The sequence below is a fragment of the Rhinolophus sinicus genome, chromosome 3 (genome assembly GCF_057876585.1).
Source record: "Rhinolophus sinicus isolate RSI-liver-muscle chromosome 3, RSI-T2T, whole genome shotgun sequence".
Taxonomy (NCBI): Eukaryota; Metazoa; Chordata; class Mammalia; order Chiroptera; family Rhinolophidae; genus Rhinolophus; species Rhinolophus sinicus.
In genome coordinates, this window is record NC_142503.1 from 158027416 (window position 1) to 158053477 (window position 26062).

At 48.9% G+C, this 26062-nt stretch overlaps 1 protein-coding gene and 1 long non-coding RNA gene across 3 annotated transcripts in view; one reads left to right on the top strand and one right to left on the bottom strand.

The window, feature by feature from the left end:
- Window positions 1–1294: 1294 nt before the first annotated feature.
- LOC141570760 (uncharacterized) lies at window positions 1295–2853 on the bottom strand. The gene is made up of 2 exons (XR_016020570.1): window positions 2271–2853; window positions 1295–1944 (listed from the first exon to the last, which is right to left on the bottom strand). It is a non-coding gene; the product is annotated as an uncharacterized LOC141570760 (long non-coding RNA).
- A 605-nt stretch (window positions 2854–3458) lies between these two features.
- SMAD3 (SMAD family member 3) overlaps window positions 3459–26062 on the top strand; it is a 115993-nt gene continuing 93389 nt past the window's right edge. For both annotated transcript variants that reach the window (XR_002136829.3, XM_019725614.3), the window contains exon 1: window positions 3459–4210. Coding sequence is in view for 1 of the 2 variants with exons in the window: in XM_019725614.3 (XP_019581173.1) it covers window positions 4005–4210 (206 nt within the window). In the remaining variant the exon portion in view is untranslated. The remainder of the gene's footprint in view (window positions 4211–26062) is intronic.

Consider the following 26062-nt stretch of genomic DNA (forward strand, 5'->3'; position numbering starts at 1 on the left):
TTATTATTTCCATTATACGGATGAGGAAACTGACACACAGGGAGTTGAGGGACTTGCCCCAAGTCACACAGCTGGAAGTGGTAGAACTAGTTTAACTCAGATCTGTCTGGTGCCTCTGGAGAGTTCATGTGTGTAAGCTGCTATATATAGAAAGAGGTCTGGCTGAAGACTGTGGCTCTCTCTTAGGTGAGGGCACACTGATGAGAGTTCTAGTCCTGGCTGAGTCCTAACGTATCTCCAGACGTATCACCTCCCTTCACCAGATGTCACTTTATGTCTGTGTCACATGAAGACAGAACCATTTTAATGCTTTTTCTAGATTCACAACTTGTTGATGAAACACCCTTTAGCGAATGGAAAAATAATCAGAATTGAAGTCAGGTGTTTGTTTCCTTCCAGTGTTCTACCTGGGAGCTGCTCCAAACACATGAAAACCCTTTGGCAAGTCCGCTTATGTGGTTCCTCCCTGATAGGACTAACTATTCCCAGGGAAATAGAGTCGCAGCCTCCGGCCCCATCCCACCTCTCTTGAACTTTGCACTTACCGTGATGAAAAATTAACTGGGCTAATGTTTCCCTTCCAAGGACAACCTCTGCAAAGGCCTGGGCCTGGGAGACCAGGCTCCAGAACAGAATTCCTATCCACCTGGAGCCGCCAACCCACTCACGGCCCAAGTCAAGGGAGCATGCAGGGTCCTCTTAGCACCTGGAGCAATCCATTCATCAGCCCTCCTCCCTGCTTTGTGAAACTGGGCTTATTCCCTCAACTCTTCCTGTGGAGAAACTAAGGCTAGAGGAGAAAGAATTAGCCCAGCAACCGTACTTGTTGGACTCACATGTGGATCCAGCACTGTTTTGCTGCATGTACAGCGGTCCCAGGCACATGGATGCCAGCGTACGAAGGAAGTTCAGGAAAGCATGGTTAGTTAGTTACACTAACTAGCGGCTGACTATTTCTTCCTCTCAGGAAAACAAGAGGACTGAACGAGGCCCCTTCCAATATCATGACTTTAGAGGGTTAGGTACATACCAGATCCTTCCACTACATTTAATCCTCAGATCTCTTCTAGGCTCTTTACCTCCACAGTGCAAATCGCCTCCTTTCATCAGACATCACCTCTACCGGTATAAAATGAGGGTCTTGCATTGGAGGAGAACAATTAAAATTGCTCTTTCTAGATACACCACTCTGCACAATAAGAACCGTTCCCTCCGTCCTTACCGTTGAGAGAACAGGTGCTCATGGGGTGAAGGGAGGGAGAGAGCCAGGATTGAAAGCCCAGCCAGGCATTGATGGAGCTTGAAGACCTTTTTCTTTATTTGACTGCCTCTCAACAGTTGGACCTGCTTGGTTTGATTCAGGTTAAAATTGTATTACTGGGATATGACGAATGCAATGGCTCCTTTCTCCCAGACACACACCTCCCACCCCTTCATGCTTCTCTAGGCCGTGAGCTGGTCGAGGTTAGGGAAGCTTCATTTTTCATTTCCCAGAAATGAGTGCATGTCTAACTGACCTGAGCTCCGTCACCTGCACCACTCTTCATGGTCTTAGCAGTGGCCCCAAGGTGGGGTTCTTCTCATTTACAACATTTGACTGTTTGCAAAGCTTTTCATGTTCGAGTCCCACGACCACCCTGGGAGGTTGAGAGGAAAACTACTTCTAGCCCCATTTTACAGGTGAGCAAACATTTCTTGCAGTGTGACAATAGCGTGCCTGTGTAAAGAACTTTTGTTTTGCAAAGAGCTCTGTCAATGATGTCATCTTTGCCTTCCACAACTGTAACAAGGCTGCGGACTGAGGCCTCACAAAGCACGGGGTTCAGATCCCAGCTCTTCTGGTTGGAATCCAGAGTATTGTAATCTCTCTGCAAATGGGAGGCCTAGGAATGTCTACCTCAACGGCTCTTGCGAAGATTAAATCAGAGGGCAGCACTTGGGTACCTGGAAGGAAGAAAGCCATCAATCTGTGGATTGCCTTCCTTCGCTTTTTTGATGAGAGCTGGGAAGTGGGGAGTGAAACCTAAGGCTTACAGTGGCTTTGGGTTAGCCAGAGGACCAGCCAGGAAGAGTAAGCAGGTACTTAAGCCCCAGGTGGGGTTCAGGGGTTCTCTTTTAAGGTCTTTGTAGTGGGGACTTAGAAGGAGGGAAGGGTGAAGAGCCAGGCTCAGCAGCAGCGGCAGCAGCCAACAGGCTTGTAGGAGGCGGTTCTCTCTGACAAGGCAGGGACCCCTGCAGCTTCTGGGCCAGCTTTGTGGATTCTGCCCTACCTCACAGCGCTCTGTAACTCCCCAGGCTTGAAGGTTTGCAGATAACTTCTTTCTCACCCGGGGGGTTTCCTGCAGTTAAAAACAAAGGCCTTAAACACCAGGCTACAGGCCTGGTAGGGGAGGGGCTGCAGGAGAAAGGCCCTGGGGGCCTGGGATAACTAACTCCTGAAAGAGGCTGAGGGCTTTGTGGGCAGATGCCCCTGAATCCTGCTCATGGGGAGAAAAGCCCCAAAGCTCCTCAATATCCCGGTGTTTCTGTGCTTCCCACCAAGGCTGACTTTGAATACATAAACTATCCGCGTACTCCCCTTTTGCTCTACTTTTTTGCGAGTTCACAGCTTTGGAAACAAAGCTCTCTCTCCATCTACTTATTGGGTATCGAATTTCGGATCTTACTGTATCATAAGATTCCAAACACCCTGTTATGTTTCCTCCGAAAGATACATTCTAAAGCAACCTGGTTCCTTACTTCTTGAACTCAGGAGATGTCTTTGAGGCTTATTTTCTACCGGGCACTCAATTCGCAAGGGACCCCCTAGCTCCAGCTATTATTCAAGGAGTCACTGGGGTCCCCAAAAGTCCACTTTTGAATCCCAGTTCTCCCGCCTCCCAACTCCCTCCTTTGCACGTAGTTTCGGGGCTTTCAGCCAGTGTGATCTCAAAATTGAAAGAATAAAAACAGCTCTCGGGTCGCCAGTACCGGCCAAAGGCCCTGACTCGGACCAGCGCTCGCGCGTGCAAGTGTGCGCCCCGACTTCCTGGGACTCGGTTTTCGGTGCGCCCTCTCTCGGACCAGGGCCCTCCCAGGGGTGCACCGCCAGCCTTTGGCTGTACGGCGCTCATTCTCTGCGAATCTAACCCTCTCGGGCCCGCAACTCCAACTGAGCTTCCTGAGTGTGGGTTCCGCGCCGGGGGCCCCTCTCGCGGCTCCTTTCCCACGACTTCCTCCAGGGGCCGGCCGGACTCAGGTCGAGGCCGCGCGGGGTCCTGCGCGCTCCAGCCAGGGCCGCCGCTGTCCGGGATCGCCCACGTGGGCGTGCTCCAGGCCGGGCGGGGGAGATCGGGCGCCCTCCCGGAGGCTGGGGGCGGGCAGGGCGCCCGGGGGAGGAGGTGGCGGGGAGCGGGGGAGGGAGCGGGGGAGAAGGCGGGGAGCCCCGGCGGCAAGGGGGCGGTGACAGCGCTTGGAAAGGAGGCTGCACGCGGATTTGCATGAAACACAGACTGGGAACGGGCGGGAGCGGGAGCGGGAGCGCGGCGCACCGCCCGGGCCGGCCCAGCGAGCGAGCGAGCGAGCGGGGAAGGAGGAGGGTAGCTGGGAGGCGAGGCTGCTGAGGCGGAGGCATCTGCGCATCAAAGCGATCGAGGCGAGCAAAGTTTGGGTGGGGGTTGGACTTTCCTTCCTGGAGGCGGCACCCAAACAGCCACCCCGTGCGGAAACCCAAACTTTCTTCTGCCACTCCGAGGCTCGCGGCTGCAGCCTCCGCCCCGCGTTCGGGGCCTGGCCGACCCGGCGCCGCAGTCGTCCGCCCGCCCGCTTCCCCCACCGTCCTTCTCAACGCCGTGGGAGCCCCGCAGGCTGCAGTGCCGAGGCCCGGCCCGGAGCGCCGGCAAGTTCGCCGAGAGTTGACGCGAAGTTTGGGCAGCCCCGGCCCAGCTCCCTTCTGCGCCCCCGGCGTCCCGCCGCGCCCAGCCCCGCCGGGGGCGCCCCTCGCCGCCGGCGCGTCCTCCCCAGCCATGTCGTCCATCCTGCCCTTCACCCCCCCGATCGTGAAGCGCCTGCTGGGCTGGAAGAAGGGCGAGCAGAACGGGCAGGAGGAGAAGTGGTGCGAGAAGGCGGTCAAGAGTTTGGTCAAGAAGCTCAAGAAGACGGGGCAGCTGGATGAACTGGAGAAGGCCATCACCACGCAGAACGTCAACACCAAGTGCATCACTATTCCCAGGTGGGGGCTCGAGCGACCCCGGGGGCGCGCTGGCCCAGACCCCTGGCGCGGCGGGGCCGGCCGGGTGGGGTTGCAGCGGGAGGGGTGTGTGTGTGTGTGTGTGTGTAAGGGGAGGTGGGAGTGCGCACAGAAAGGAGACCCTGAACAAAACCTTCCCTGCATTCGCAGATTCAGAGCCTGGGGTTTCCACGCGGCATTCTCACGCCAGACCTCACATTTCGCTTTTCACCTCAGGGAAAGAGGGGTGCTGCTGGAATTGTCCGCCCCCACACCGGGGAGCTGCGGGCTCAAAGTTGAGGCCCGCTTTGTTCAGCTCCGCGGGCCAGAGCCCCTCCTCCGCCGCCGCCTCCCGCCCCCGCGGCCCGCGCTCGTGGAGGTGGTGGTGTCTCTCCCTTTCTTTTCTTCTGTCCTGTCCCCCCACGTCTTTCCTCGTCAACAGGAATGCAGTCGGTACAGCTGGGGCTGTGGGTGAGGAGCGGGAGCTTCGTGATTGACAGATTCCTTCTTCGTTCTCTCTTTGCCTTCGGGATTAGCATTTTTATCGAGTATTTTTAGACTTGGTTGTGCCAGTCTCCCGCCCCCTCTGCACACATTCACTTTGGTTGCAGTGCAATGCTCTGACTTTCAAATGAGAGACAAGTGGCAGAGAGTAGGATCTTCTCCCCTGCCTCCTCCGACTGCTTTTTGCCCTCCTTTCAGTCTGAGACTGCGGGTAGATGCAGAACAGAGGGGGCTTGGAGCTGAGGAGATAACAAAACTCACCCCAAAGTGGGCCTCGAAGCGGCCCTTGCATTCCTGCAGAGCCCTCCTTCCTAAAGCGCTTTGCCATCTGCCTGGACCTCCTTTATCCTCCACCACACGCTAGCTAGGGAGGTTAGGAGGGAGCTCACAGATGGCTGATAGAAGGGGTCAGTGACTTCTCTCCACTCCCCAGGGCCTTCTCTTAGTTTAGCTGCGCCTGGATGGAAATTGGGGTATGAGGGGACACCTTGGCCTCTTGTCTCTCCCTCTCAGCCCCCTGTAAAGTCTGACTCTGCACCACAGGAGTGTGTGTGTGTGTGTGTGTGTGTGTGTGGGGGGGTGTCCTTGGGGTCCCAGGCTGCAGAGGCATGAGTAGACTGTTCCTAGGGCCTGAGTCCCACAGAGATTGTCATCCTTACTCGTGGGCCAGCAGTGGTCCCCATCCTTGGCCACCTGCTTGGGGCAGCTGTACAAGGGCTGCCAGCCCTGTCAGGCAGGCACAAAGCAACATCTGTCCCCGGGAACCCAGAGCAGGCCTTCTCTGGAAATAAATGCCACATATGGTGGGAGCGCTGACTTAAAAAATAATAATTTTTTTTTAACTGGGTGGATCCAGTCAATAAAGGGGGAGGGAAGGCGGTGTACTGTCTGGGAAGTGCGCTCTGGGCGTGTGATCCCAAGCCAGAACTGACTTCAGAGGAGGTGGTGTGATGTGATGGTCACTGAGCCCTGGGTTCTGGTCCCAGCTCTGGTTCTTCATTCTTCTTTACTCCTTTAGTCGGGGGTGGGACGGTGGGTGGGTGAGTAGGGTGAGTGAGTGATGAATGTCCTACTTCTCCTGCCTGGGGAGGAGTTTGTGAAACCTGCCTTCTTACCTGTCCAGGAGCATTAAGGACAAGTGCCTTATGCTTGAAACAGAAGGAAAAAAAAGGTATCAATTATAAAACAAGCAGCTGTGTAAAGTGTTTTACAGTTTACAGAGCACTTTCACAGGGTGTTGTGAAATCAAGAAAGAAAGAAACTCCTGGAAAAGAGATAAGGCAGTTAGGCTTTTAAGGTTTATCTCATTTTTAAAGTCGAGAAAACTTTGGAGAAGAGGTGAAAATGCTTGCTGTTGTAGACATGGGGTTCTGACCCAATGTGCTCCTTTTTCCACCCCATGCTGCTATTTACTTTGAAGGTTCTGAATAGTTCTTTGCTGAATGCTGAATGCTAAAGCACTATTAAGGAGACCAGGGGTGGATGGAGAGGTGGAGGGCAGTGTGAATTTTTGTTGGTAAGTTTGCCAGTGTTCAGTCTGTGTGCTGGTGACAGCCTGGAGGAGAGGCCTTGCTCTTTCCCCTGCCTTGGTAAAAGTTTGCCCTCTGGGGGAACCTAGCTATGGCCTGCTTTTCCTCTCTTTTACAGTTGTCTGCAGCTTGAGGCATATGAATGCTTTGAATATTTCTGAGTGTTCAAGCTAACTTGCCCCCTGGCTTTCTCATGACCTGTTAGGACTGGGGGGCATCTACTACCTTGCCAGCAAGGACTGGTAAGGCAGACTTTTTTTTTTTTTAGTCTTTTCTCAGTTAGGGAAACCCAGTTGCTTGGGTGGATCCAGACAAAATGGATTTCCATCCCCGGATTTTGTGCCCACGCCTCTGGGTCACCTTGTCTCCCTTGGCAACAGCTGCTACTGTTTTGGTCGTGGGCAGACAACGAAAGGCCACGTCTTGGGGAGATGGCTAGCTGGCCTCATGCTAGTGATATCGTTCTGTCTGCTAAGCTCCGTAGACTGTTGTGTTGCTTGTCAAATTGTCTGCTCTCTCCACACTGCCTTTTATGAGTTATCCTACTGTGTATGGTGGGTGGGGGTACTGGGTGCTTAAAAGTACTCTGCAGGTCTGGACCTTGGGGCTTAAGGACCCCTCAGTCTAAGGAGATTTTGACAGGCGTGTTTTGGCTACTATGTAATCATAAGCGGCAACAGTAACATTTGGCAATTATAGCTGTATATTAGGGCCTTCCAGATCATGCTTGCTTCTCTATTACACCAGCTCTAACCTGTCTCAGTGATCAGGAGAACTGGAGTGATACAGGCTTACTGATACCAAGAATGTGAAAGAGACCCATGGCAAGGAAGTGGTGAGAGCTTGATTTAGATGCACTGACACAGGGGCTGTCAGGATACGCTGAGGTCTGGCAGGGTGGCCAGGACTTCGACAAGTTGTGTAGCAGTATCTCACTCCTTACCTGCCTAAGTACCTGAATAAAGCTGCAGGTATCTCCCTGGCTGGTTTATAAGAATGGAGTCTTAGCACTTGCCACCGAGGGACAGAGAAGGTGTGTGCATGTTATGTCAGCAATAAGAAGCCAGGCACACTTAGATATGACTGTTTTGATGGACCCTTGATAACGTGTGCTTCTACCAATGGGATCCATGCCTTGGCCCAGGCATTGGGAACTGGACCCAGCTTATGGCCTGGTTTGTTTGGAAGGGAATTTTGTCTTTCTTGTGTCGAAGCACCCAGTCCAGAGGAAATGGGGGAATTTTCTTGTACACGCCATCGCCTCCCTCTCTGTGCGTCTCTTCCTTTAGCACAGCCTCCTCCTGTTACCTGCCTGGACTTTGCCAGGCTACTCTCACCCTGGGGAGAAACGGAACAGATCCTCATCTTTAACACTCCTTTCTCAGCCTTCTGGGGACGGACCTATTGCCAAGGCTGTTAACCTTGACCAGGAGAGTTGCACACAGGGCCTGGGAAAGAGGAGTGGCCCATAAGGACGACCGGTAGCTGACTGTGGGGTTGGCTCGGAGCCATGGCTGAACCCAGGGGCCTCTTGACGTTCCCTTGACATTTGTAACCTTGAATCTTGCTGTTGCACCCAGGAGTTGAATGTTTGAGCCAATGTGTGTTGCAGACAGCCCCTTGCTCATAGCTCCTAATTAAATGTTACAGAGTTGGAGTTTGTTGATTCATTATTTATTGGCTATGGCAGTTCTGAGTCAGTATTCCAGGCAAGGGGTGAGGGTGCAGACACAAATTTGAAATGGACCCTGCCTGTGAGGAGCTTACACTTCAGTAAGGGAAACATTAATAGGGCATTATTTGAGTGTCCAACTGCTATTTCTTTCTTACTCCCAGCCATCAAAAGAAATAGGAACTCTACTATGGAGTGGTATTTTTTGGGGGGTTGGGGGGGAGGAGGGGACTATGATGAGACTTTTAAATACTGTGGAAGTCACTGTGTTAGAAAACAAAATAATGACAGCCATTGGTTTTCTCCAGGTCCTGGAGCTTGCTCTTTTAATGTCTGGATGGATTTAAGAGTTCACTCAATGTCTCAGAGTCTTCAGGTCTGCACCTGTCAAAAATCAGGATGAGATGAGGCTTGTGAAAGTGTTTTGTAAACCAGTGAGTTTGACAGATATGTTATGTTTCACTCTCTATATGTGTCATTCATTCACTACTAAATTATTCATTCATATAAATTAATCATTTATTAAATACCTATTATGATGAGCAAGGTAGGGCGCCTGTTCCTAAGGAGCTCCTTGTCTAGTCTGGGAGACAGACTTGCCCAAAGATACAGATACAGGGCCTAAGCTGCAGCCGAGGAGTGTACAAAGTGTCCAGGGACAGGGGGGACAGACCATTAATTCTGTGGGAGGAGGAAGGGGTCAATGTGCGGTGGAAAACCACAAACAAGACAGGAGTTGTTATCCAAAGGAAGATTCTGGACTGCAGTATGATCATGGGAGCTTTTTGGTACGTGGTGACAGTTGCCTACAAGAATGAGGCAATGCCATCTTTATCTTCTGCCTTTTACTAACCTGAGCACTGCTGTGCATTGTTCCCTTATAGGTTGCACCAAAGGGCTAGTGACCTCTGTGCAGGATTTTACTCCACTGTCCAGCGTTCTCTCTTTGAAGTAAAAAAGTAGCTTAGTATTTGCAAACCTGAAATTCAGGTTTCCTCGATGAGAAAGACCTTAGATATATTAGCTCACACTATAACAGTGTCGATAAAAAGTTGACGACATGGAGATGACTGGATGTTTAGCATCTCAGAGTTGGAGTGTGACCTAGTCTTTCTCTTCTTAACACTTCCTGAAAGCAGATCCTTTAAGCCTACGTTTCAAACTGAATGGACATGAGAGCATTTAATGATATATTTTTTGAAGTCTTTGCAAGGACATAAAGTTTTAAATGACAATTCTAATAGAAAAAAGTCAATGAATACAGTAGTCATGTAGTTGAAGAGAAATGTAAGAAGTGGATGAAATTGAGAGAATTTGGCTCAAGCTTCTCACGTCGGGAATCCAGTTAAAATGAGGTTTTGAAAACTAAATATTGGTTTAATAATGTAAACTTGTAATTGCGATATTACTATAATGGAAATAAAATTAACACAATTTATTGGACTGAGCGACCATTAATTCTCACTCATTAATTTATTAGGAGATTTTAATGCCATTTGATGCACGCACAGTACAGCCATTATTCTCCAGGTGTTCCTTTATGAAATAAATAGAAGCAAGCAGTGCTTGCTTTAACAATTGAAATCAGACTTTCTTCCCATTGCCTTGTTCTCCCACCATCTTTATCCTCCTCGCCCCCAGCCTCCTGTAAGTGCAGTTATGTTCTCTCTCAGGTGGCATGGGCTTTCTCAATCAACCAGGCTCATGAATAGTCCTAATTAGCTTTTGTCCTTATCTCCTTTGATATATTAAATCCACCGGCTCCCTTCCCCAAATCCACATCCGATGGTATTGGCTATCTGGGAAGGGGACTGCCCAGGAAGGCTGCTCTGCAGGCAGCCTGCTGACCATGCATGGGGCTGGGGGCTGGGGTTACTTACTAGCCTTCTGCTGACACCAGTGGCTGGTGCACTGCTGGGTGGGACTAGCTCCTCCCCAAAGAGAGCTGGGAATCATCTGTTGACCATGACAAGTTCCCAGGCCGAACCTTCAATCTCCCCATCTTCAAGCACAATGGTTCCTGGAAACAGTTGGAAGCTGCCCTATTAACCCTACCTTCCAGAAGTTTGGTTTCAAACTTTACTCCATTCCCAATTTTAGAACAAAGCTACCAAGAGAACTTGTCCACTTCATTTTTATGCTTTCCTTCAGTGTGCCCACCAGGGGCCAAACCCTGTGCTAGGTAGCAGGGACAAAGCAGCGCCTGTCCCTACCCTCCTAGAGCATCTAGTCCACTGGCTGCCCACACGGGTTTTGTGAAGTTAACATAATGGTGTATGTGTTCACTGTAGTTAATTTGTAAATACTGTTTTCTTGATGCCAAAGACCCAAATCCCCCAAGCTCTGCAGTTTATTGACTCCTGACAAACAAGGGTAAGTGTGTGTGTGTGTGTGTGTGTGTGTAACGTTATTCTTTGTTTTGACTTAATTAACAGTTTTAGAAATAACAAATCTATAGCACAAGTCACACTATCTGCTGTTGCTTATCTGAGGCCTCTGCTGTAAACAGCAGCCTGCCGCAGTGGCACACGGCTGCAAAATGTTTTGACAGAGAGACTCAGTTTAAAATGAAAACACAGCACAAGCCTATTAATTAAGAGGTTTGGCTAATTCTGGACTCGGCTGAAGTTTGTTTAGCAGGTCTTTTCTCCCTGTAAATGCTGTCAAAGAAATATTAGTTATAAACAAGGTTTTAGGGGTCATTTTGGAGGCAAGAATCAGCAGACCTGGATAGGTTCTGGACTTAGCTGTGTTTCTGATTAGCTGTGTGACCTGGGGCAAGTCACTTAATATCTCTGGGCCACAGATATTCTCAGCTGGAAAACAGGCTTAGAGAAGCTGTATTGGAGGGCCTTTCTAACGCTAAAGTAGTTTGCATGCAAGCATTTCAGAAGCTGTCATTTGCACAAATCCAGTGATCAATGAATCACAGATCTTTCTTAATTGTTAATGTCCTAAGACCCGATCAATCTGGTGCCAATACATTTATATAAATGAAAGTAATAAAACTATCATTCAGTCTTTAATTTTGGTTATTCCCACCCCCCCACCCCCACCCCCACCCCGGCCTCTTCCTTACCTTGTGAGTCAAAACCAGTGAAATTTAACTACAAAGGAATATAAAAATAACAACACTGGGATAAAGATGTGGAGGCTGTGTGTCTTGAGATGCAGTGAGCAATTTTTCTTCTTTTGTTGCTGTTTTTGGCTATTCTCAGAGCAGGAAGTTTACTTAAACTAATGACCACAAATGCCTAAAAATGGTTAAATGTAAGAGGTAGGCATTATAGAGGATACCTGTGGAAAATGTTTGCTCATATGTCAGAGTTTACCAAGAAAGCTTCCTTTATTTATTTTCAAGCATCTATATAAAGAAAGGCTGTACTTGATTGCGTAAGCATGGGCCTTTTGTTAGGCCGCATGGAGGTTACAAGTTTAAACCCCAGCTAGGAAATGAAAAGTGAGTTTCTCCTGAAATAGTACTTTTGTATCACATGGCTTTCCCCGCTTACATCTGGCAAGTTTTTCTCTTGAATGCTTTGCTGGGGGTTGAGGTCGAGTATTGTTTAAGAAATACTGTGTAAGGGTTTGCCTTTGAAACCTACAGAGTGACAAATCTGGTGGCTTTTGCTGCTAAGTGTTACATCATAAACTGCCAAGCCAAGTTGTAGCTCTGAGGTGTCACCATTTTTTTTGTCTTCGACTGGACTTTTGAAAATAGTAATGCTTTCTGGGTGTGTTTTTTAAAGGTCTGTTTTTACGCTGTCACAGCTCAAAAATGCCAAAAGGCATTTTTTCCTTAAAAAATCACCTCTGGGCTAAGCCCAAATGTGGAGTAATGGATCCAGAAAGGACTTTTTGAGTAGTTAAAAGTGGCTGAAAGCAGACACTGATGATGGAAATTGGTTTTTTTCTTTTGCTTCAAATCTCCCCCATTGTAAACTTTCTCTTACTCTCATTGCATTCAGACACGAAGTGGAGTCTATTTCTCTGCATGTGAAGGCAGGGTGAGTTAGTTTGTTTTGCTACCCTTTAAATTTTGTATGTTGCCATTTATCTCTACTCAAACAGATTCTTAAACTATCACCTGGGGAGTAGGGGTGGGAGGGCTGCGTGGACAGGAAGAGTACAGTAATGAAAAAAGAGCTGAGGGCTTTGGAGTCTGACAGACCTGGGTTGGAGCTTGCCACTTACTAGCTATGTGGCAGCCTTTGGTACGCTTGCTTCCATTTATGGAGCCTCAGTTTCCTCATCCATAAAATAGGGACGGGACCACCGACTTCATATAAATCAGTTCAAATGAGATGAGATAGATCAAACAGTTGGCTGATATTTGTAGCTCACAGCACATAGTAGGTGCTCAGTAAATACTCATTCTCCCTTTCAAGGGGGAAATTTGACTGATAGTGTCGGTCAATTCTGGTAGAGGACTCCCCCTCCCTTGCTTTCAGAGCTCATCATTGGGAGAACCTTGGGTTATGTAGTAACAATCTGCCATCAACACATGTATCCTAAAAGCATATGACTATGTACCATGCCGTTTGTTGATTTAGGGCTTGACAGGCTATTGAAAGAGAAACAATTCACATTCTTAGGTGGTTCTGCCCTTCCCTCTCCCCTTCTCTATTGTCATTTTAAAAATTGTTTGGCTGACTAAAAATAATAGTATTGAAAACAAACTTTGATGAATCAGTGCTCCTGGGGTGGGGGATGGTAAGATCCTGAAGAAGAAATGCTGTGACTCACGCACTTGTCACCGATAGCCTGCCTGGAAGTGTGTGGAAGTGTGTGATGTTTATTGTTGCTGGTGTTTTTTGAGGCCCAGTTGGAAGGCAGTTCTGGCTTTCCCTGAAGTACCACCTTACCAGTTGGCTTGGCTGGCAAGTGAGAATGGTCAGTGCCATTACTCATGGCTTCGGAATAACCTAGGAACGGGCAGGGGTCCCCTTGACTGCCCTTAGTTCTGTACGAGAGAGGCCCCGGGCTGAGAGGACCGTGCTTTGGCCCTCCTCTGGATGTGCTCCTTCTCATGAGGCAGAGCTATAGGGCCAAGGGGTGGCCCATCTAGAGCCTGCACCTCCTCCTTCCAGACCACCCTTCGGGGCCGGCCCCTTCAGTTCCCTGCCCCAGGGGTCTTAAGCCTGCTTCCAAGTCCTGTGTGGGCCTCTTGCTCAGGCATCTGCATGAGGGAAGATTGCATTGGCCATGGACAGCGTGCGTACCCATGGTCCCGAGGGCTGACACGGGGTACAGGGAGATGGAGGAATCAGATGGAACTGGGGTTTGTGGTGTCTGCATGGGGATGCCTGAAGCCCTTGTAAGTGTGGCTCGGCATTGGGGGTGGGCAGGGATTTGGCGCCAGTTCTCCCTAAGTGTAACCAAGGGGTCAGAGAATTCTGTATTCCAAACCTGGCCTTCCATTTTGTATTAAGGTATCTTTCAAGATAGGAGGATAGAACACATTCTATTTAACAGTTTATTACCTTCTATTTTTGAAGTGTGACATGGTTTGTGGGCCTTCATCTGTACTCTTGCTCGGGGACCCACCAGTGGTGGAGAGAATCAAGCTTCTTTTTAGCACCATCCTCTCAGGGTGGCTCCATTATACGGACAGGATTGTGGGGACTTCCTCAGAAATTGCTGCCCTTCACCTTGAAGCCAGATCATAGTGAATCCCATGCAGATGAGGGAGAAGGTGATACGTATCGCAGCCACTGGTCTGAAGTTTGTTGGATACATTTATTGGGCACTGACGTTATGCTGGGCCTAACGCGGTATAGAGAGGCAGAGATGGAAGTTCTGTCTCTGAACTATATAGAGGCAAAAAGGGACGCAATAACCACAGTCATGGTAGACTCATAGGAAAGACACTAGTGATGGTTGAACACAGTCTTGTGTGGGAGCCCAGAGGAAGAGCAGCTTTCTGGGGGAGTCAGAAGGCTTCACAGAGGAGCTGATCCTCGAGCAGGACCTCAGAGGATGGGCAGGAGTGTGGGCGCGGGGTGAAGGCCGCGTGGAGCATTGTCCAGACGGAGGGAAGGGCCTGGTGTGTGAGGCAGGCAGGACACTTCGGGGTGGCCAGAACGCGGACGAGGGAGTAGCCAGAGAAGAGTTGGAGAAGGATGTTGCCAAGGGCATTTTGGTCAGCCAAGCTTGGCGTTTGGACCCCGCCTGCTCTGTAAGCACCCAGGAGATTTTAAAGCAGGGAGTGGTGTGGCTGAAGCCACCATTCTGTTCGTGTTTCATTGTCTTCCCCCGCCCCACATGGCCAGCAACAGCAGGTTTTCTGCCTGAGTTATCCAGGTCACAGTCATCATCCCGTACACCGCCATGTGGACAGCTTTAGGCTGTGTCTGGACCAGGGTGAAAATAGTGTTTGTTCGCCATCAGGAGAGAAGACGAGCTGTACAGCCAGGACGACTCTGGGAACCCCAGAGCTCAGGTAATTAGTCCGTGAGTCATGCCAGCCCCTTGACATGGATTCCTTGGGAAATTAAGCGGAATGTTGCTGGGCTCCATGCACGCCTGGTGTCCCCAGGCAAAGGGCTCTCGATCCGATTTTGGCCTCTTTCTGGGTCTTCCCTGCACCTGGCACAGTGCCTCTGTGTGGAATGTCTCCGGTCAGTGTTTTTCATTTCTTCATTGATGAACACGTAGGCCAGGCTTCCCAGTCCCAGACCACACTGCAACCAGCAAGAAGACCTGCATTCTCTATGCAGGCTCGTAAAAGGCTGTTAAGTGTGTGAAAAACAAATTGTATTCCTTAATAAGAGAGCAAAATAGTCGAAGTTGGTGGTGTTGATTTATTTTATCACTGAGAGGAAACAGAAATGATGTTGACCATGGAGAGATTGGGTATAATTTATCTGGTTAAAGTCAGCTTTTTTAGGTTGTTGTGAATTTAAAGATCTTAGAAGATAAAGTTTTGTGTCCATGGACTGATTGTACTTCACAGACCATTTTTGAAAACGTTGATAGAAACATGCTGCTGAAGGGGCAGCAAACTGCAATGGAGAGCTCTGGGTTTATATTCAGGAGACTTGAGTTCAAATCCCTGCTCCCTCACTTACTGCTTTGGTGACTGCACGTTACCTAACTTCTTTGAGCCTCCCTTTCCTCACCAGTAAAATGGGAAAAACAACATCTCCTTCAGTAGGATTGTTGAAGTTATTTACATAGATGAGTTATGCATTTAAAGCACTTTGCAGACTGTAAAATATTCTGCTATGTCACCTACTGTTCCTTTTTGAAGCACAACTCTGTAGTATTGCTAAAAACCCTTTCTGGCAGAGAAGGAGTTAAGGCTTCCAAGTGCACACCTAGATGTTTACACAGATTTCAGTGGCGGTATGAACTCAGGCAGTGTATGCTGTGGGGCCTGGTACCAGAGCTTAGGTGAGATGATGTTCTCCCCCTTGTCCAAGCAAGGATTTGGGTCAGCTGTGCTGCCCTGTGGCATATCACCTGCACCCTCTTACCTGGAGTGATCCGGTACCTGGGGCATGATCTGAGTGCCAACTGCATGCCATCCCCCATGGTAGGCCGTGGATCCACTGCCCGATCTTCCTCAGCCATCTGCAGTATGCTGGGAGGGAGAAATCATCCCTGTTGATAGAAGAAGACACCAAGGCTTTGAGGGGTCATTGGTAAAACAGGAACCCAAATTCAGGTCTCTGGTTCCTGGCTCTGGTTGTCTGCCTCCAGGTTTCCCAAGAAAGGGCTACTATTCTCATCCTCATAAAACAGTTGCCTTAGGTCTCACGATGAAAGACAGAGCTGGATTTGCCTCCAAAGCTCTACCCCTTCTATAGTCTAGGGTGACAGTATCATTTATTGAACAAACCAGGGCAAGTGTAAAAGTGAAAAGAGGCAGAGCTGTTACTAATGATGGCCAGACAAAGGTGGGTGTCTAGTCACCCTCAGGGACCCTGCCTGTGTACCAGGGATCAATGCTACCTGACCAAGGTAACGGGAAGGGTTAGAGTCGCCAGTTAATATGCCGCTGACAAAGTATAAGGGAGTGTCAGAATTATTTACTGCTGTTGTAAGTGAAATGAATTGCCTAAGGTCATTCAGCAAGTTGGCAACATAATATTTTAAAACTGGATGAGACCTTGGAGATAGTTTAACATGGTAACATTAGCACCAGAGCTTACTTAACTGGAGTAGGAGTTAGGGGATGTTTGGCTTTGCTGCTGGCTGCTCTGAAGGGAAGGGGGGCAGAGGTGGGAGGTGGAGGTCGGGTGAGTCTGGGCATTTTGGGAGTGCCAGTAGAGGCATGGTATGGCATTCACCTGGCCCTGGAATGTCTGCATCCTCATCAGAACATGTCACTTTGAAACCCAGGAGATGCCACGAGGCTCAGGGCAACTTAGATGATGTCTAATGGCCAGGAGACTTCTGCGAGCTGACCTCTTCTGCTTCAATTTAGCTGAGGTCTCAAAGATACTACTGGCTGGGAGCTGGTGGGAGTTAGGGGATAATCCTTCTGCTGAAGAATTTTGGAAGGCGTTGAGGAAGGAATTAAAAATAACAGCAAGCATGCCTTTTCTTTCTCTTTGATTGTGGTAAATGCATGGAATGTGCCAGGGCCTCTTTGGAGCGTGTGGCCCCAAATAACCCCCCTGCCAATGGAATTCTGTAGGGAACGCGGAAAGACTGCGCTGTTTCACTCCTACTTAATGCTCTCAGGATTAGTTCTGCAGGTCCTCCGAGCCTCACCCTTCTCTTGCCCCAAATGATTTATTGGAAGTCTAGAGTGGGATTTGAGTCCGTTATGCTCTCCAACCGAACTGTTACCATGGTTGGGGAGGCCCTGTCTGATGAGCTCCAAGGAGAGCTGCTGGAGTGACAGAGAGGACTGGTTACAGGCTGAGAAAAGTGAAATGTAAATTCAAACCAAACTTGGCACTTGCTTGGAGAACTTCAGCTGATCCCGTGGTGCTCTGGTTGTCATCCTTTGTGACTGTGCCATGTCTTATAAATAGAACAAGATGCATTCTCCCTACCCCACCCATTCTCCTTACCCCCCCCCCCCCCCACACACACACACAAGGAGCACACAAGGAGGCATGTATGTGGATGCGTATGGGCAGGGAGCATTAGTTATTTATGTTCTGGTTCATCGAACAGTCATTGTGGGACCTGGGTCCAGGGCTTCATGGAGATGACCAGGCCATCTTGTGGGTAAGGTGGAATCTGCTTCTGTGTCTAAAGTCCCAGCTCTTTCACCATTGCCACCCTCTCCTCCATACTGGAGGCCCTCGGTCCCTCCTGCCTGGGTACTGCAGTAAGCCAGGTGGCCCCTTGCCTCTCTGATCCAGCCGATACGCTGTATCAGGGTTCAGACTCACTGTACTAGGATGCTTTTGTCTATGAGTAACCTGAAATCCAACTAACAGCTTCAACAGTGTGGGGGCTCATTATCTACCCCTGTGGAGTTTAGGGCAGGGAGGTCTGAGGCATCAGCAAGGACTTGGGAGCCTTCCATCTTTCTGCTCTGCCATCTTTAGCCTGAAGGCTTCTTGTCTTCAAACTTGACCCCTCATGGTCCAGTGATGGTCACAGCTGCTCCAGTCATTACACTTTTTACACAGTTGCATCCAGGGGCGGCCAAGGCTGCTTTTCCTTGGAGGTGGGGGGGAATCTCTTCATCTAGGAAGAAAACCTTTCCCTCCCAGAAGCCTCCTGGTATCTTATTGGCTACTATTGTGTCCCGTGCAGTCAATGGCTGAAATAAGGGATTAGAATAAGCCTCTTGAAGTCAAGAATCCAGGCTATTACTTTGACTCATCATGTACTTAGTACTAAGCACAGTGCCAGGCACTTAGTAAATTTTAATTAATACTTGTTGATTATTTGTTGAGTTCCTTCTTCTCTGAGTAAAGTTCTGAACACTTACCTGGAGTCTTGCTAATTTCTGAGGATATGGTGGTAAATCAGTCAGAGACCAGTTCCTGCCCTCATGGAACGTATAGTTGAGGTGGAGAAACAATTATGTAATTGTTTGGAGCATCTACTGGGAGGACTGCAGCAGTCTGCCATGGGGCAGCTTTGCGAGAGGTGTGACATTGGGGCTCAGGGAGACAAATGGATGTGCCTGGGGATGACATGTTTGTCACCCAAGCCAGGTCCTTTAAGGTAGTTCAGCTTTCTGTCTCCACCCTTCCACCAGTTTTGTTTTCCTGTTCACAAAATGAAGATAAAAACTTGCCTTTGAGTATACAGTGGGGGCAGGGCACAGAGCCACAAGCCTCTTGCCCCGAGGGGAAATTTTCTAAAGGAGCTTGCGGTCAGTATTCTAGCTTCAAAATCATGTGCAATTTAATTGCACGTTTAGTGCCTTTGTGCGTGCCTCACTGGCTTTGAATCTACTGGAAACTTTCTCTGAAAGCATATAGATGAAGAAATAAGAGTTCTATAAATGTTGGGTGGTTAGAAACAAAGTGCTGGCTGATTTATATAATTTGTTGTCGTGTTCTGATGGAACTTTCTGCAGACATGGAATACCCTGGAGTCTCCTGTCACAGTCAGCTAATAACTGACTTCAGGACTGCAAATACTTTTTCACTCCAATTTGGAGAAAACAGAGCTTGTCCCAAGGCCTCGTGTTTTATTTTCCTATTGATCTAGGTAGGAGCTGGGATAACTCGGGACTCTGGGGAACATCTCAAAACTAATTAAAGATGTTTGTTTGAGGTTTGCCTGTTTTTCTTACTTGATTGAAAGAGTTGCACTTTTTGCTTTTGTTGAAAAAAGAGAATCTATCACCACTGCTGATCCAGGAGGTAAGGTTGGGCAGGGGCAGATTGCACACTTCAGTAAACATGTGACATGTCCTCCTGCCCTCTTAGCCTGGTCCCCTACTGAGAGGCACCTTTGAGCATGGGCCTGGAACCAAAGCAGCAACTTTCCTTGAAAACTGTTCAGTTTCCAGGAGTGGTGGCCAGGTGAGCCTGGCCGTGAAACTGAACTAAGTTGTCCCAGTGTGAGGCTGGTTCTGTTTGATCAGCTTCGGTTCTGAAGTTAAGGGCCCAAGTTCACCACTCACAGAGGGAGAGTGAGCATATGGGGAGATGGAGGCCATGACAGCCATTCCAGGGTGCCCCCAACCCTTTGTTTAACCACGGCTGTGGACCAGTGGTCGCAGATGTTTACCATCGCCTGTTTATAAGAGGGAAGTGTGGTCATATTTCTATCTCTTTTGTGGGCTTCACGGTTGCCTTACTGGGGCTCATGTGGGAAGTGGTTACTGTCAGGAGGAGGGTGAAATAACAGTATTCACAAAGGGACTTTGATCCAAGAATCTTTTTAAAATGTCATCCTTTGGCCACTGTGTTTTTTATTTTCACTTTTTGTCTATCGGCCTTAACTTCAGGAATGGGAAAAATGGGACCATGTGTTGGACCTTGTTCTACCCAGCTGGGCTGAATGAAAATTACAGTTCGAATAACTTCTCTCCCTTCGTTTCACCGTGGGGATGACTTCCAGCTCTGTAGTTCTCCACAATTGGAGACCCTCAGTTCCAAATGCTGTCTGTGCATCGATGTTGGAACATCCCAGCAACACCCAGAACTGAACTTTCTTCCTACCCCCCTCCTACCACATACACTGGTCTTCACCGTCATCATTATCAGAGGCTCCAGGTTCAGTGAAGTGTAGAATCAGCAAGTGAACAAAGAGATGTGCACACGAAGGGCCTGGTATCTTGGCATCCTGTTTTTCTGGTGTGGCTGAGGCCCCGTGGCCACTCTCTGGTGGAGGCTGGCTTTATGACTTCAGGAAAGTCCGCTTGACTTCTCTGGGTATCAGTCTTCGCATCTACAAAATGACAAGCTTGAAGCGAATCTCACATATCGGTATCAGCTCTAATGTTTCACAACACCTCTCTGCCCTCTCTTCCTTGGTTCTTGCCTTTTGCTCTTTTCCTGATGCATATATTTACAAACCTAACTTTACATCTGATGATCTACCTTCAGAGATGGCCCATTCCTTAATGACCTTATTTAACTCGATTAAAAGCATGGTTCAACTCATCAGATATTTACTGAGCATCTTTAGGTACTGGTGGTGATGCCACCACACTCTGTGGTCCAGGAGCTGTAAAGACGCTGCTGATTTGGACAGTCGTATATACCCCTGCTCACCTGGAGCTTCCATGCTTGTGTGGAGATGAAGCTTACCTGATGAGAATCTGTTCCCTATTCCTGGGCTTGGGGAAATCAGTCTGTAGGCAAAAAGGAATTCTCATGTAGCCCAAAGCACAGGAAGCCTGTGCTTCTAGGACCAGCTGCATTCCAACCGTGGTGCCATAAAAATACAGGAAGGAAGGGAAACGTGTTCACAGGTTGGTTAGAGATTTTGAAACCAACAATCAACTCTCTCTTATCCACAAGAAACCAGAATCCACTGCTGGCTTTCAGTCTGTCAGACCTGCAGCTCAACAGAGCACCCTTTCAAAACTGGGGTAGGCTTTCTTTGCTAATGGCTTTTTCCATGAACCTCCGCCAGCCAGTAAGGATTATGATTTGACCAGCATGCTCAGGAATCTTTAAAGAGAACCATCTTTGCCCTCAGCTGTTTTAAGGCCAATGAGGAGATGGCGCCTTCCAGGGATGAAGCAACTAGACAATGGCTGCTGGAAGCATACACGAAACAAACAACGACCATTGGTTTTGTTGGCATCTGTTACCAGAGGGTCTCCTCTCTGGTGTGCAGGAGAGAGAACTACAGGTGGAAGACTTGGGTTCTAGGCCTGGTTCATCATGAACCAGCTTTGTGACCTTGGGTGAGTCACTTTGCTACCCCACGCCCCTGGTTTCCTCCTCTATAAACCAAAAGCATTGGATTAGCAGGATTTTAAAGTTTCTTCTGCTCAAACATTCTAATTCTTGAGCTTGCATTCAAAGAAATGACTGACTGTTACTCATTCAGATAGTTTCAGGATCACTGTGCAATCACTCTGAGGGCTAGAGACGGGGGCCCTCAGTTGAAGACAGGATGGAAAGAGGTTTTGAGGCTCAGGGTAAGCTGTGGCAGCTGGGACTCCTGCTTCCTAATGATTGACATTTGATTGTTGGGCTCAGCATAGATGATCCTCAGCCCCGGCTGCTTATAAAAATTCAGATGCTCAGACTACACTTCTGACCAATTACTTCAGAATTTCTGTGGGTAGAACCTGGGAAATCAGTATGTTTAAAGTTCTCCAGGTGATTCTGATGTGGAGCCAGGCTTGAGAATCATAACCCCAACTTTTATGGGAAGCTGTGGTTCCGCGTTACATCTGTTCTCGGGGGAGGAAAGTGATAGTGGTTGGTTTAAAAAGAGAAAAAGAAAAGAAAAGACAAAGAAAGTGCATGCACCCAGAAAGAAAAAAGTTCTGGATTCTGGAAGTATGCTTATTTGGTAAGCATAACTGCCGTTGGTGAATAGTTACCCTGAGGTTTGGAGCCTCAGTCCTCTGCTATCTCTGGGTCAGTGGTTTCTCAACATCTCTGAAGTAGGGGAACCATCTGTAGTTGGTTATTTTTGCTTAGGAAACTCAGTACTAAGTAGGGGGTGGAGCAAGGGTAGGGGTGGAGCAGGAATGGATTAAACAGACCATTACACACACCCACACATTTTTCATGAAACTAAGTCAGAGGCCTCCGCCAACGCTGGCACACCTTGATGTCAGATCCTTGGCAATGCTTGGTGGAATCTAGGGGCTGCAAGGGTACGTGTGCTGTTCCCGGGGGCTCAGGAAGTGTCCCTGTCTTGGGTTGAGAGCACCCCGCCACTTCATAAGCTGTATCATCTCAATACTCCTGTTTATGCCCAGTTGTTGGTTTCTTGCGAGGATCCCATCCCTATAGCCTAGGAAGTCTGATGGGGGCGCAGCTTTGCTTTAAACATTAAGGGAAAAGGTAGCCGAATTCGAGGATCTTTTTTAGATGGAGGGGAGGACATGTTGTGGTGGTAGGAATGGAAAGGTGGCTACTTAATGGGTATGAAACGAGCTCCAGGAGGGAAGAGAACTTGTCAGTTCTGATCAACCCGGAAGGATTTCACAGGTTGGGGGTGAAAGTAGAGGGTGGGGCTTGAGAAGCTTTTAAAATGGGATGCAAGCTTGCGATGTAGGTGTAGACATACGCCAGATTATAGGTTGCTATTTTTCAGACAAATGAGGACTCCATCAGTCAACAAATATTTATGAAGCTGAGCAAGCTTCGTGATGGAAGCTTCACTCAGAAATGGAAGCTATGGCCCCTGCCCTCAGAGTCTACGTTCTTACTGGGGGGTTGAATATACAAGTGTGGGACAATAGTAATGAAGGCCTCTGTGCTACAGTCACATGGTGAGTACTTAGGGGTACAGAAGGAGGGGGAATACTGGGTGGAATGAGACAAATGCATCGAGCAATGTGGGCCTGACCTAGTGAAAGGGACACACCTGCCTCCTATCCAGTGGGGTGTATCTTAACCCCTTCTAACATGATATTGATTGTCTTTGGGGAACAACCCCAGTGGGCACCCCATTGCCAGCAGGAATGACTTTCTGTTCTTGCCTCCATCGAAACTCTCTGCTTTCAGGAGTAAATTTTCCTCTAGCTTTTTCCTTTTCCTGCAAGGGCGGGGTGGTCTTTGCCAGATCCCTGCTTTGATGATTACCATCTGCCCACCTTAATTTCCTGCGTAGTTTCAGTTGGAAAGCCTTTCTTTCTGGACCCAGAAATACCATGTAATATGATTGTTCTTGGTTCCAGTAGCCACCTGGCACCCTCTCAGCGATGGCTGCCTTTCAGGTATGGATGGAAATGATTATCTGTGCATCAGAAAACTCCAGTTTGTCCTATGAGCAAGTGGGGTGACCATCAATAAATGCAGGGCTGGCTTTCTTAGGCCCTGGCCGGGGCCAAGGCTGTTACTTCTCTGTGGGTAATTATTCCAGGCTTCACAGTCATGAGCTGAGCATAATCGGGCAGATAAGAAAGCCATATATAGAGCAAAGTACATATTTCTTAAGGTGGGCGGCAGAGGCATTATGTGTGTGCGTGCGTGTGTGTGTGTGTGTGTGTGTGTGTGTGTGTGTGTGTGTGTTTAAAAAAAGACCTATATTTTCTGGGCAGCAGAAGTTAAGTTTCCAGTAAACATCTCCTCCCTTTTTACTTTACCTTTTAATTTTGTGTTTATGGTCTCCGTGCTTTGAAATTGTTTTGCTGCGATGCCAGCCCTGCCCGAAACAGGCGGAGCAGGCCAGGCCCTTTGGAAGCCACTATTTAGATCAGAGTTCTTAGAGTTACTGTGGCCCGGCTGGCTGATAGCTCAGACGTGATTACCGGAGCTCCTCTAGAAGAGTAAAAATAGAAACCTGGAGCTTGAAGGGGGAGGGGATTGTTAGTTTATCCCCATTATCACCTTTATCACAGGGGGAATCATCTGTGTGTAATTCTGGCCTGGGGTTTGTTTTCCCTGTCCCCCATTTGCCAAGTGTTGATGCCTCTGCTCTGGAAGCCAGGAGTGCCTGGGGCCCTCACCTGGAGCCAGTCGCAGAGGATGTGGCTGGGAGGCTGGGCACCCGAGGTCTAGCCATTGCTAAGTGGAAGTGGCCTCTCCCAATAGACTTGGTGGATTGATCACACTGTTCTTTCTTAGCTTTACTTGTCAGGTGGATTAGGCAGGGGCTCGGGAAGCCACCGTGGCAACACTGGCGCAGGAGAGCAAAGCCCAGGCCAGGTGAGTGTGAAAACACCTGGAAGAGAGAGGCGAGCAGGAAAAGTTGGGGGAGAAAACCCCACGAAAGCAGCAAAGCTGTTGGGCCATGTGGTGGGGACAGTAGAGAAGGAAACACCGGTATTTTGCTTCTTTTTCATACCACTTTTAGTGCAGCACTGCTAGGAAGGCTATTCCAGAACCCCCACTTAAGTAAGGGAGGGAGCAGCTGACTGAAGCACGTCACACCTGGAGTCCTTCAGCACCCACAGCACGGGGGCTGACCTCATTCCTTTGTCAGGACCACCTTTCTCTGGACAAAGAGAGCCCAGTGAACCCCTAGAAGGGAGGGCCCTTCCCCCTTGGCACCCTGACCGGCAGAGTTCCCGGGATACACCAAAATAAAGCATTTGACATAAACCGCAAAGTTCTGAGTGCAAGCATGCCCAACAGCTTTCTCTTGCAAAGTGGGCTTTTGGGGGGCAGGAGATGGCTGCTTGTTTCTTAGTTCTGAAGAAGCCAGGCTAGGAGACCTCAGAGGGATGAGAGAGACACCCCGAAAACCTGAACTCGCCTCCCACCCCATCCCCTCAACTCTCCCTGCCAAATGATGATGGCTATTTTTTCAACGAACTATCCTTTTCCTCTCTTTTCCCTTGGAGCCTCTTGGTGATAGAAGAGCAGGAAAACGAGCCAAGTTTCCTTCTGTCTGTGACATTCTTTATCTTCGGCTCATGGTGGGATGATGTATAGAACACTTCATGGTTTGCAGAGCAATTTCCCATTGTTCTATCTTTACAGCAGCCCTGGGTGGACTTACCCCTTTCTTTGTAGGTGACCAGGGACAATTTCTATGTTAGTGGAGGAGCAGGGATTGAGGTCATTCCTCCGGTTCTTCGACAGAGTAGTTCTTTTCCTACACTGCGTTGCCTCAAAAATAAATGCCCGTGATGTGTGTGCACGAGCATTGTCAATACATCCTCAGAAGATAAGGGGCTCTTTTTCAACTGCTGCCACCTGGAAGGGGAAACACCACCACTGTGACCTTTCCTACGTACAACATCTTGCAGTTTACAGAGTACTTTCTCATATTCCATTTCATCTCATCTCCATGACAATCCTTGGAAGTAGATGAGCAAATGGAGACTTGGAGATGCCAAGTGACTTGGCCCAGGGCACCCAGCTGGCCAGTGGCCCAATAGGGAGGGGGTGGCACCGGCTGGATGCTGGGATGGGGAAGCGTGAGTCCAGTGGAGCAGTCGGTAGTGTCCTGCTATTCTTGCCTCTGAAGCCACGCCGGATCCTGGTCCCTGAGCATGAGTCTCTCCCAGAGGGCCTGCTTATGTGTGCCCTGCCCAGCGTGGAAGCCTGGACCAGTGTGCAAGGAGGGGGCACACCCAGGTCAAATGAAGGGCCACCCTGAGGGAGTGGTGACAGGCTGCATGGAAGTGGCTGGAGTCAGGGTTCACCCTGCTCAGGGTGGGGCCTTCCTATTTCACATCACCGATAGGTGGACTTTGAAGGGTGTATCTAGGAATACAGCACTTTGGATCCTGGCGCTTCTGGTGTAGGAGGAAGAATCAGGGAGTCTGGAGTCTGACACATATGATGGAAATTCCAACTTTGCTACTTAGTAGCTGAGGGTTGTTGGGACAGTCATTTCAACACTTGAACTTCAAGTTGGGGGTCGTCGGTATATCCTTGAGAAGCGTGGGGGGGGGGGTCCCTGCCACAGCATGGGTCATATAATTGTTAACTCCTCTGGTCAGCAGTGACTTGACAGGTCATCTAATCCAACCCCCTTAACAGATGGGGAAACTGAGGCCCTGAGAAGTACGGTGACTGGCCTGAGACCAGAGTGAATTAGTGGCAAAGCAGGAGTCAGGACCACGTCTCTTGATCTCATGCCGGCTGGTTTGTTTGTTGGCTTGTGTTGTGCATGAATCTGGGGTAATTTTTCTTGTTAGTTCACACTCTGGCCAAGCATTTCCCCGAATAGTCAGTCGAGTAGTCCAGTCGGTTGTCTTATGTGGTAATGTCACCTAGCACCCAGGGATGAAAGTGTGAGGCCTTTGATACTAACTTCTTGGGGAGAGGAGAATGTGTGGGAGAGGGACAGGGCAATCTACACTTTTTGGTGCTTATGTGATGTGAGCCGTTGTAAGTCAAGTGCTAACTTTCTAAGTATGCTTAATGGATCAGACGCTGAGATATCCCACTCAAGGGCTGGGAAAGTAGACGTACGTTTCTCTTATAGCCCTTGACGCTTCTCTTTACTGCATTCCCCACCCCCATTTCCCTAGGGCTTTAAATCATCTTTGGCTTGGGGCTGCAAGTACCCATTACAGTGGTAAGCCTCCTGGTCTATTTCGTGCAGTGTTGTCAGGGTACAGTATTATGAACAGACCACCAAATGGTGGTTGGTCCAAGGCCAAGACCCTCATTTCCCACTTGAGCATTT